The 12,563-nt window shown below is 43.6% G+C and overlaps 1 protein-coding gene across 1 annotated transcript in view; it reads left to right on the forward strand.

The window, feature by feature from the left end:
* Nucleotides 1–1,322: 1,322 nt before the first annotated feature.
* The window catches only part of usp31 (ubiquitin specific peptidase 31), a 73,020-nt gene continuing 61,779 nt past the window's right edge, over nt 1,323–12,563 (forward strand). Inside the window, exons 1-4 of the mRNA XM_056288205.1 lie at nt 1,323–1,847; nt 2,475–2,609; nt 10,481–10,575; nt 10,674–10,766. Coding sequence (XP_056144180.1) covers nt 1,323–1,847; nt 2,475–2,609; nt 10,481–10,575; nt 10,674–10,766 — 848 coding nt within the window. The remainder of the gene's footprint in view (nt 1,848–2,474; nt 2,610–10,480; nt 10,576–10,673; nt 10,767–12,563) is intronic.

Genomic DNA, 12,563 nt, shown 5'->3' on the forward strand with positions numbered 1-12,563 from the left:
ATTGGGGTCGCTCAGTCCTCTGTCGTTTGAAGTACAGGACGTTCCACAGACCTTCACTGGATTTTTTTTCCCTTCAGCTAATTTTTTGGTAAAAGTGTGTGTTTTGGACTTCATTAATATGTTAGCTGCCTGGAGAACAGTCCAAGTACCATCAAAAATGTAATTCAACACCTCCTTCACCTTTAAGCAGAACCCAATCACTTGGGCAGCTTTTTCAGGAGAATTTGCTCCAGGCTCAAGAATGTCAATAGCAATATGGTCCTCATATTACTCCATATTATAACATCCATATTATTACATGGCTAAAAGTATGTGAACACCCGGACATCGCACCCATATGTGCTTGTTGAACATCTCATCCCAAAACCATAGAATGGTTAAATTATATTTCAAACAGAGTTTATTAAATAATCGTGAAATTCAATCATTGATAATTTTAATGCCGTCTGCGAGGGACAACCTGAGGGACCTCTGGGAGTCTGGACCACACTTTGGGAATCCCTGTGATTACGTAGGCTGACTTTTACCATGCAACTATTATTTTGAAAAGAAAAACGTAGACCGGAAGTTTGGAAAATTCCTCCACTTAGCCTAGCCACATTCTTTTCTCCAAAGATGCGATAAAATAACGATAGCCTTGTTTCATGTTATAATTAGAGGCAACTCGTGAAATGGCTGTTTTTCATTTTCAGTCTGAGTGGGATACGCTCTGTCGAAAGGAACGCCCGCTTATCGCTTCTGCCCGTGTTGTTATTGCAGCGTTAGCTAGATAACAACGTAGCTAACGTTAGCTAGCTTTGTCCGCAGCCTTTGCCTTCTCGGCAAAACCGACGCCAATTCATTGCCGAGGGGCGGTGTAACGCTGCTCATCAATAACAAGGTAACTTCTGAGCAAGCAAACAGTCCGCACAGGATTAAGTAACAAACCGATCTAGGTAGTCTTGGTTTTAAGCTTTCTAGTTCGGTTAACATTACTGGTCATGATGAGAAAGGTTGCTGTTTAAATTGAGTTAACTCCAGTTTGCAAATTGTTGAAAAGAAAAACACAAGCTAGCTAAATGCTTCGTGAAGAGCCACCGTGAGAGAAATGTTGTTAGCAAAGGTAAGCTAACGCGGAGTTGCCCGTTGTACACCTTGTTCTATCAGTCGGGCAAGTTTTCAGCGTTATCCGGCTGTCCTGAACATGTTATGAGACGGAGCACCGGTAACTGTTAAGCCACTGAAATGGCTCTCCTTGGTACACGCAGAGCACCTTTCTGAGATTTTGCGAGTTTTTTTTTCTTTCTTTTTTTTGGGGCAACTTCAGAAGGTGGGAAGCGATCATGTCGGGGAAAGCCGCGACCAAGGACAAGAAGTCGAGCTTCAGCAAGAAACTGTTCAGGCGGGGCTCGGTGCGCTCCGTGGGCAGTTTCATGAGCCGAGTTTTGAGGACCTTGTCGACCTTATCCCACTTCGGCTCGGAGGTGCAAACGGAGGAGGACAAAGATGACGGAGGGTTCACGTCATTTAAGACTGGAGGTAAACATTTGCCCGTGGATGATGGTGACATCGGGGGCTTCCTGGCCGGAGAGAAGGTTCCCGGGGTGTCGGGTCTGAAAAACCACGGGAACACCTGCTTCATGAACGCCATTCTGCAGTGCCTGAGCAACACTGAACTGTTCGCCGAGTACCTGGTTCTGGAGCAGTACAAAGGTGAGGATGCGGATTTGGACAAACTGAAGACCAATGGTGTACACCTGCAGAGGAAAGCCCCCCCACCCAGAGCGGAGGTGACAGAGCAACTATCTGGTCTAGTGCGGGCATTGTGGACTTTTGAATATACCCCTCAGCACAGCAGGGATTTTAAAGTAAGTATGGAACTCATCCCTCACGTTGAAAAGTGCACTTAATAGACACAGTATTTTTGAATCCAGTATTGTTGCCCCCTATTGTTGACCTGAATGCTAAAATAAATATCCCGGAAACTGTTTAGAATTGTTCGTTTTTTTATGTCAGTTACAGCTAAATTATATTGGAAAGTTAGCCTATAGTTTCACCAGATAAATACAGCTTTTGAACTTCAACAGCTCCAATATTAATTTAAGTTAGCACTTGAGAAATGATCAGAATGGTTTAAGAGGGGAAGTAAGGCTCAACATGCATTCATTGTTAAACATAACATCATTATATTCAGTTAATACTCACCCATCGATCCAATCCAAATTTGAAATACATTGCATCCATTCTAATGTGACTATTGCGCATGCATACATCGCAGTGTTGATGCTTAAATGATATATATTGCAGCCCCAATGTCAGCTGCTCAGTGAATGTCAAATGTCCAAACCGAATGTGCTTTAGATCTCTTACAAAGATGTTAGTCATGGCCACATTGAAAATTCAACTTTTGCCACCCTTTGAGTTCAAGCTGGTCTGATAAGAAACTTTGGGTTTGCAACAACTATAACTTAAGCGGGGTATGTTGTTATTTACAGAATGCAGTGTCAAGAAATGCCTTGCAGTACAGAGGGAATGCCCAACATGATGCTCAAGAGTTTCTGCTTTGGCTGTTGGACCGAGTACATGAAGACCTCAACACGATCAGCCCCAACAGCGGGCCCTCCATAAAGGTGAACCGTATGTGGCTCGGTTTTGTCTACTGCAGTGTTTCTCTTTTCTCATTTAATGACAGCACAGGGTACTAGAGTTGGTTGTTTAAAAAAGAATCAACTTCCAAATTATTCTCAAGATAGGCAGCATGGTGGCACAGTGGTTAGCACAGTGGTTAGCATGGTCGCCTCACAACAAGAAGGTCCTGGGTTCGAGACCCGGGCTAGTCTAACTTGGAGGTCGTTCCGGGTTGTCCTCTGTGTGAAGTTTGCATGTTCTCCCCATGTCTGCATGGGTTTCCTCTGGGTACTACAGTTTCCTCCCACAGTCCAAAGACATGAAGGTCAGGTGAATCGGCTGTAAATTGTCCCTAGGTGTGTGTGTGTGTGTGTGTGTGTGTGTGTGTGTGTGTGTGTGTGTGTGTGTGTGTGTGTGTGTGTGTGTGTGTGTGTGTGTGTGTGTGTGTGTGTGTGTATCTCAGCCCTGTGATGGTCTGTCCAGGGTGCCTCCCTGCCTGCCTGCTGCTGGGATTGGCTCCAGCATCCCCGCGACCCTGTGCAGGATAAGTGGTTTGGATAATGGATGGATGGATTACTCTTAAGACACTGATATCCAAAGCTGCAAGCAACATACTTGTGAAGTAATTACCGAAGTAAATGATGGGTTACAGGCTGTTGGAAAGTTTAAAAGCAGGCACAAGTTTTGTCAGCATTACTCTGTTAAAAGCCTTTTTTGCCAGTTTCACTGTTGTAGGCAATAGCCTGGGTCACACACCCAGTTATTTTTCCAGTTGATTTTGCTAATAACAATAATAATGGCAATAATAATAATAACGGGGGGTGCCCAAGTAGCGTAGCGGTCTATTCCATTGCCTACTAATACGGGGGTTGGCGGTTCGTATCCCCGTGTTACCACCGGCTTGATCGGGCATCTCTACAGACACAATTGGCCGTGTCTGTGGGTGGGAAGTTGGATGTGGGTATTTGTCCTGGTCGCTGCACTAGCGCCTCCTCTGGTAGGTCGGGGCACCTCCCGGATCGGCAGGGGATGGAGCAGCGACCGGGACGGCTCAAAAGAGCGGGGTAATTGGCCAGATACAATTGGGTAAAAAAAAAAAGGGGGAAAGTTGAAGAAAAAAATATCTTATTTTATTTACACAGTGCTTTTCAAAATACTCAGATGTTTTACATATGTTAAAATAAGCGTAAAAGCAACACACCAAAAGCAAGCATGAAACACACAACAATTACACATTAAAAGCAATTCCGAAGAGGTGAATTTTGATTAATGATTTGATCGGACAGATCAGTGCAGTCTCTGATGTGTTTGGGGAGGGAGTTCCAGAGGGAGTGGACAGCAATGGGGCCCTGTCGCCTCAGGTCTGGTGATTGGTCCTGTGTGATGGAGACAGGAGGTTGATGTCGGAGGAGTGAAGACTGCAGGAATGGTGATAAGGCTGCATGGTATGTTGATAGTTTAGAAGGGCAGTGAGATAGAAGGGGGCCTGGTTATGGAGGGATTTGTGAGTGAGGAGAACGACTTGGAATTGGATCTGTTGGGGGACAGAGCCAGTGGAGGTTCTGGAGGGCAGGGGTGATGTGGTCATGGAAGCGGGAGTGGGTGAGCAGGCAGGCAGCAGAGTTGTGGATGTACTGGAGATTTTTTAGGACTTTGGATGATGAGCTGTAGAGAATGTTGTTGCAGTAGTCAATACTGGATGTTATGAAGGCATGGATCAAGGTTTCAGCAGCAGAGAAGGAGAGGGATGGGTGGAGACGAGCTATGTTTTTAGGTGAAAAAAGGCAGTTCTGGTGATTTGATTGACATGGTGTTCAACGGGGAGTTACTGTTAAATGATTCCAAGGTTGCGGATGTGTCGGAAGGGGGACAGTATGGAGTTGTCGATGGTAAGTCAGAAGTTGTGAGTGATTTTGAGAAGGGATTTGGGACCGATTATGATCATGTCAGATTTATCACAATTTAGTTTGAGAAAGTTATCTTGCATCCATGATTTGATTTCAGTGAGGCAGTTGGTCACACTGGAGTAAGTTGTAGTGGTGATGGATTCAGTGGAATGTAGAGCTGGACGTCGTCGGTGTAACAGTGGAAGTGGAGATGATGATGATGACGTATGATGTTACCAAGGGGGAGCATGTAAAGGATGAATAGGAGAGGACCAAGCACGGAACCCTGGGGGATGCCTTGGGACAGAGGAGCATTGAAGGAGGTGCAGTTGTTGATGCAGATGAAATGTATGATATGACTTTAGCCAGGAGAGGGCAGTACCGGTGATGTTGACGGAAAATTCAAGTCGGGAGACAAGAATTGTGTGGTTGATGGTGTCAAAAGCTGCAGTGAGGTCGAGGAGGATGAGAATGTTGAGGTGGCCAGAGTCTGTGGAGAGGAGGAGGTCCCTAGTGACTTTAAGGAGGATTGTTTCTGTGCTGTGCTGTGCTGTGCTGTGCTGTGCTGTGCTGTGCTGTGCTGTGCTGTGCTGTGCTGTGCTGTGAGCGGGTGGGGAAGTGCGGAGGAGGTGGTCAGGTTACTCTAGGTCGTGTCAATTTTAGTTTGGAAAAATAAAAGGAAAGCATTACACTTTTTAACTGTGAAGGAATTGGAAGTATTTTCTTTATGCCTGCTCAATAATCCAGGTAAGGAAATTACAGAAAGTTGAACCAGTTCATCTGGGCACAACATTTATTGAGAGAAACATTTTATCACTCATCTAAGTGACCTCTTCAGTCTCAACTGACTGCAGGTATCCCCACCCTTTTAAACAATACAGTGGCATAACGACTGAAAAAAATTATCACTTTCATATGCAGATTATCATGTTCATTAACTACAGTTACAATGGCAATGTGTACTATTCACAGAAGACTGGAGAATAGTTGCAATCACAGCATTGTAGGATGGTGACAGATGTAGTCCAGATGTAATCATCCACTGGAGCACAAATTAGGAGTCATCAGGATGCTGTACCACCAAGCTGACAACATCCCATCGACACAGCGGCCAGGGGAGGGGATAAATCCCACAGTAAATAGGCCCTGGTTAAGTGTGAATTTCCTAACTGCGTGTTTTTCAAAGCCAGGAAGATGCCCAAAACAGTGCACCAGCCAATCGAAGAGAGGAGAAGCTGTCTAAGCATAAACCATTGGTGATTTGGTATGTAGTGGGACTGTTGGAAAAATTGAGACGAATATTTTCCAAACACCGCGTCTCAGTTGCTTTTAAACCCCAAAACATGCTGTGCCAGAGATTGGTCCACCCCAAGGATTGGTTCCCCCGGCACAAATGGCAATATAGTGTACGCTGTTAAGTGCCAGGAGGATTGCCGTGACTTGTACATCAGGGAAACCAAACAGACACTGGCCAAGAGGATGACACAAAACAGAAACGCTAACATGTCAGGCCAGGACTCCGCAGTCTACACCTATCTACAGGCCAGTGGCCACTCTTTCAAGGATGAAGATGTCCACATCCTTGCTTGGGAGGAACACTGGTTTGAACAGGGAGTCAAAGAAGTCATCTATGTGAAGAGCGAACAACCATCCCTGAACTGAGGGGGTTGTGGGGGGGGCTAGGGCTAAGAGTACATCTGTTGCCATCTTACAATGCTGTGATTGTAACTATTCCCCAATCCTCTGTGACTAGTATGCATTGCCATTGTAACTCTAGTTAACGGTCATCAATTTGCATGTGAAACTAAACATTGTTTTCAGGCGTTATGCCACTGTATTGTTTATAAGGGTGGGGATACCCACAGTCAGTTGAGACCGAAGAGGTCACTTAGATGAGTGATGAAACGTTTCTTTCAATAAACGTTGTGTCCAGTTGAACTGATTCAACTCTGTGAATTGGAGGTATTGTCACTGGGTTTGAGAAGTCTGTTTACTGTGGAAAAGAGAGCCTTGGGAGTTGGTGGCGCCAACGTGTATGAGGTGTGAGTAGTAGGTGGACCGGTGTATGATGAGAGTGTCTTTGTATTGTCGAAGGTAGTCTGTGTAGGCTTGGAGATGCACTGTTAAACCAGTATTCTTGCAAAGTCAAGCTGGCGCTTACAGGATTTCCTTTGATGGAGTTCAGGATCATACCAGGGTGAGTGTGTGAATGAGACTATTTTGGTTTTGATGAGGGCTAGCTGATCAAGTGGTGGAGAGTGAATAATTGACAAGATAGGAGTGAGGGGAGGCAGAAATTTTACTGGAAAGAGAGGCAGAAAGAGCTGAGGGAGAGATAGATTTGAGATTTCTGAAGGGTATAATGCATTTGACTTTTGGAATGGGGACAGTGAAGTCAATATCCATATATTGAAGTTGAGGCTGCAGAGTTGATGTATTGTGAGTCCAGTGGAGCAGAGTTGGGAAGTTATGTTGTGTGAAGTTGAAGCATTGTATCAGTTCCAGGATTTCTATGGCAGATTAAAGTCAGTGTCATCAATGTGGATATTTAAATCCTCCACAAGGGGAACGGAAGGTGAGATGGCACATAACTGGGTCAGAGAATCAGACAAGTCAGAGAGAAAGGTGGGGTTTGGCTTGGGGGGAGGGGGTTAGATAACACCAGTGACCAAGGCAGTGGGACCAGAGCGTTTGAAGGCAAGGTGTTCAAAAGAATGAGCAGCACAGAAATGGAAATGATGGTTGTTTTAATGTCCTTCCTGTGAACAGCAGCAACACCACCTCCCCGCCTCTCAAGATGAGGTTTATCAACGTATGTGAGTCCTTTGGGTGTGGTCTGGTTTAGTGAGAAATAGTCCAGGGGTTTATTTATGCCAGGTTTCAGCAAGGTAGAGGAAATCAAGGTTACTCTGTTATAAATGTATTCAGAATAAGGCTTTTGTTATTGAGTGAACGTGTGCTGAGTAAAACCAGTTTCAGGTCACGTTGCTTTATGGCAGGTTGTGACGACTGAGGAAGGGGACAGAGATTGGACTGATTCACGTGTCATTTGCAGTGGTAATGGTGAGGGTAATGAAGTCTGTTGGTAATATGGTCAGGAATGGGAAGAGGTAGACCAGTGTGATCGTACCACAAGGTGGAGCTGGTGTGAGCGAAAGATGCAATAGTCACTGTTGTGAGCAAAGGGAAAGGAGGTGGTTTAGGAAGGCACATGTGATGTAAATAGTCAAGTGTGGAGGACAGAACAGCGTGCTGCAAATAAGCAGCAAGCATGCTACTCCTTGCATGTTCAGGTGAAGACCATCTGTTCTATACTGAGAGGAGTGCTCCCAGAACAGGTCAAAGTTATGAATAAAACCAGTGTGTGCTATGTTCATGGATTGAAGCCAGGTATGAAGGCTGAGAATCCTGATAAAACGCCCGACATCGCGACCTAGTGTGGGAATTAGGCCAGAAATAAAAGACGGATACAATTGTCTTTTGTCAGCTCGTACTGCTGATGGGCAGTGTCACTGGAACCGACGTGGACTATTACTTTCATAATTATGGGAAATGAATCAAAGTTTCTCCAGGATGTCAGGGACAGCAGCCTCAGGACAGCAACGTGTAACCGCATTTACAAAATGGATGTTCCAAACTATGGAGTCTCCAATGAGCAAAGTATTTGGGGGTGGGGTGTGTGACTGATTGACAGCGCTGTCAGGGATAGTCTTGGGAGGGGATTAATGTTGTTGGCCTAAGGAAGTGGCATTGGGACTGAGAGTGACCAACGTGCCTGAACGCTGGGGAGGACGGTGCAGCAATGGTTTGCTTTTGTTTTTGTTTTGTAATTGGTTTGCTAATGGAGACAATCAGAACTCGCAGAAAGATAGGGTACATAAGTTGAAATTGTGTAATTTCTTTTGTGTCTGTTGCCTTAAGGTATGATGATTCTTATTGTATTGATGACTACAATTTATCTACAAAGTGTTGTGCAACAATTTATGGCTATGGGGAGAAACAGCCTGAAAATAATTTTTTTACCATTTGTCATAACCCCAGCAGGAGTTTGTATTGTTTTGGTGATTATGTGTGGCCTATGCCCATGTTGTTACAGTTCTGGGCAGTCAGATACTCAGAGGAAATAACCCGCTTCAAACTCCAGTCCAGAACACTTGAGCATTACAATACAATCTTTCAAAATATTGTATCGATTTTCAAAAACACTGCATCTAAAGATTACACACCAAGAGACATGGCAGAGGCACTACCTTATTGTGTTGTTTACATTTCGGGAACACTAGATGGCAGGTGCAGTATTGTAACAGGGCTGCTGTGGACCACAACAGCAAGCATTGCCAATACCACACTAGCTATGGCTCCGATTACCCTGATTTTATGCTCATCATGGTATTTTAATTATTACATTTTCAGCAAACTATTACAATATATCCAATGTTTGAAGTGACAATAGATTACAAAACAATGAATTGTGACACCTGTATTGTAATAAACCGTGTCGCCAGATTCTTGTCAATACTCAGCCCTAGTCAGGGTTCAGCATTAAAGGTTTTTTCCACTTGCCCAGTCGGTCAGAAATCTACTTGCCCGAAGTCAATTTTTACTCGCCCCTATACAAATTGTTTAATTTATTAGCAGTTAACAAATACTATAGTTGTCATGTTAAATCCTGAAGTAAATGAAACAAGGACACGGTGTGTCATAGATGCGTAGCAACAAACATTCTTGTTCATTGAAAATGGTATGACCCCTTCCCCCCGTACATCCTTCTCCACAGAGATGGACTCATTAACTGAGCGATTAGACAAATGAGCCTAACTGTGTGTGTGTGTGTGTGTGTGTGTGTGTGTGTGTGTGTGTGAGAGAGAGAGAGAGAGTGAAAGAACAGGCTATAGCAGATGTTTCACATCTAAAAACCTAATGAAACCATACAAATATAAATCTTAATTACACCGACGTGCTCTCTGCCCTACTGAGAGCCATCTTTGTACAACACGCTCCACATTGAAATTGGCAACTGCTGGCCCCTCAGTGCTAATGTATAGCACTTTCCACAATATTTCAACTGAAAGGTTGCTCCACCAATCTGTTTTGATGTGCTTCATGGTGCTGAAGCCACGCTCACAGGCAGCAGTGGATAGTGGGATCAGGAGGGTCAGCTCAACCACCATCAGCACATGGGGGAAGCTCTGCAGCCTATCAGGGTCTGTTAAAAAGTCTGCCCATACCTTGCTTTATTGGACCTGGGGCAGTGCTTTGATCACCACTTTTGCGCTTAGCCACTCCTGGTGCCTTGCCTGACCCCTGTCACAGCCCACCCTATCCAGTATGTCAGCAAAGTGGTCTGTAATGGCACGGAGATGGTCTGCTCCGTAACTGGCCAGGTCTGCCTCCTCTGCGGGCCACTCCCTCGGGTCCAACAAACTCACAGTTGCCTGAAGAATCTTGTCACTCTCCAGGCCCTTGAAACAGCTTCTCATGATTTTGATGACTGCATCAAGGATTTGGCTCTTCAATCAACATTAAAAAAATTTTTTTCTTTTTTTAAAAAATCCCAGTCCATCAATCACAACATTTAATCAAAATTGATTCAGCCACCGTTGTTTTTAAACCATAGCCATACAATGTTTATAGAATAGTAAAGAAGTTGTCCAGACCTAAGCCCCCCCCACACACACTTCGTAAACCTTACACTCACAATTAATTTTCTATGGACAAAATACAAAATCAACTTTGTTTTAATAATTAATGCAAGTACCATGTATATGTTAATTGTCCATTACCTTTTCATGGTTATGTGGTTGAATAAGCTATTCATAACACCAGTTGTAAAATAATCAGTTTGATCATTAACAAATACTTTTCTGGAAAATAAAATGCTAAACCCATAGAAAATGAACTGCGAGTGCAAGGTTTGACTGACAGCGATAGTGTTACATCAGATAGATACTTGCCTTTGGCTCAATCTATTTCAATTGTCCTCTTAGCCACCAGTTGAAGAAGATGACCAAAGCCTAGAAGGGCCTTCTCCTCCGCTGTCAGCTGGATCATTTGTACAAGAACTGTTTCAAGCTCAGTACAGGTACATTTTTTCCTCCTTAGAGAAGTGTTGATTCTTTTTCACTCTGGCCATATTTATTTATTTGCCATCAATGTGAGATTTTACTTTCCTTCTACCAGGTCCTCACTCACCTGCCCACATTGCCAAAAGCAGAGCAATACCTTTGATCCATTCCTCTGCATCTCCTTGCCGATCCCTTTACCTCACACAAGGTGAGTGCTTGTTAACATTTTGCTCCAGGATGGAGCCAGATAACTACATCATGTTTACTAGACAGGTATTGACATGTTTGTATCTTAACTAATCATCCCACTTATACTGGGTTTGTCACCGGGAGCAGGAATTGAGGACCCAAATGCAGACAGCGGAGACAGGCTGGGCTAGAACAATGATTTATTAACACAAACAAACTTACATAAAGAGTAGCAACAGACAGCAAGGAAGGCTCGGGACAAGACTTGAAGCGTCCAGCTACCAAGAGTCAATCCAACAATGCGCCAGGGCAACCAGGGGGAATATGTAACTGCTGGAGAGCCAATCAGGGAAATGGGGAACAGGTGAGCAAGGCAGGACAGGAAAATAAATAGCAAGCCAAATAAGGCAATGGTGAACACGAGAGCAATGTAGGGGCAGGAACAGACATGGCAAGCCAATCAAGTAATGGGGGACAGGTGAGCAAAGCAAGGGCAGAAATGGCAAGCCACATCAGGGAATGGGAAACAGGTGAGCCTAGATGACCCAGACTACACAGGCATGACAGGGTTGTTCTTGATGATCAGAGATGCTTTTGCAAAGGGAATCTACTCCTATATTTTCGGAATGTGTGTGTGTGTGGTGTTAGTGTAGATAGCGGGACCGAAAACTAAAGCACTTATGATCCTAATTCTTTTTGGGGGTGGTAGGTATTGTCTCAGAGAGTAAGGGAAAAATCCCAGAAAATTTAAAATATGCATAATTATGCATAAATATGCAAAATATGCATTTTTCTAAAAATGGCTAAAAACCACTTTTCTTGGCATTTCAGACGATTCTGAGTACCTTTGATTTTTTTTCACCTATACAACATTTTTTTTCTGGGACTTAGAAATGTGTTGGCATTATGCAAAATATATGCATTTTTGCAAAAATGCACTTATGATCCTAATTTTTTTTGGAGGTGGTAGGTATTGTTCCAGAGAGGACCAGAGAAATAGCAGAAAATTAAAATATAATTATAATAATTATGCATAATTATGCAAAATATGCATTTTCTAAAAATGGCTAAAAACCACTTTTCTCGGCATTTCAGATGATTCTGAGCATTTGGGGGAAGGGAGTTGGAGTGGGGGGGGTTAGGGGCAGGGGGAAGGGGGTTAGCTGGCAGGATGAAGAGGAGGGAGATTTAGACGGGTGGATAACCAAACCGCTACATTGTAGCGGGGTTCTTCTAGTAGTAAATAAAAGTCCAATTTTTTTTTCTACTCGAAAATACTTAGCTCCAACATAAAATGACAAAACATGTTTTGCCAGTTCTCTGTTAGGACATTGAGAAAAGGTGCGATTCGAACTAAAGCTCCTGCCAGTGTGTTGAGAGTACATTTGGCAAGCTGTTCATGCATATAAAACTAGTGATGATTTTATAAATGAGGTCATGCGTTTATACCCACTAAAACAAACTTGAGATTTAACAAGATTAATAGTTGGCAGGTATATTTTTGCACTGACTAATTTCTTCCTAAAAAGGTGTTTTTCATGAATTGTCCCAATAATTGGGATGGAGCTCCCCTCATCTTTTCTGGTGTGCCTGTGTGTGTGTTTAGGCTCACTCATTTTAATTTATTTGTATGGGTTGTTCAATGAATATGAATGAGTATACATATCTGACATTTGTTTATATCCTTTGTCACAAATTGTCTCTTGAGACCTCAGTCAACACTTCTGTGTTTTGAGATAACAACTTTTAACACCATACCAGTTCTTTTCAGTTGCCATTAATTGTGATCAGCGTTGTGCATGTTGTTGAACATGTT

The sequence above is a fragment of the Lampris incognitus genome, chromosome 10 (genome assembly GCF_029633865.1).
Source record: "Lampris incognitus isolate fLamInc1 chromosome 10, fLamInc1.hap2, whole genome shotgun sequence".
NCBI lineage: Eukaryota > Metazoa > Chordata > Actinopteri > Lampriformes > Lampridae > Lampris > Lampris incognitus.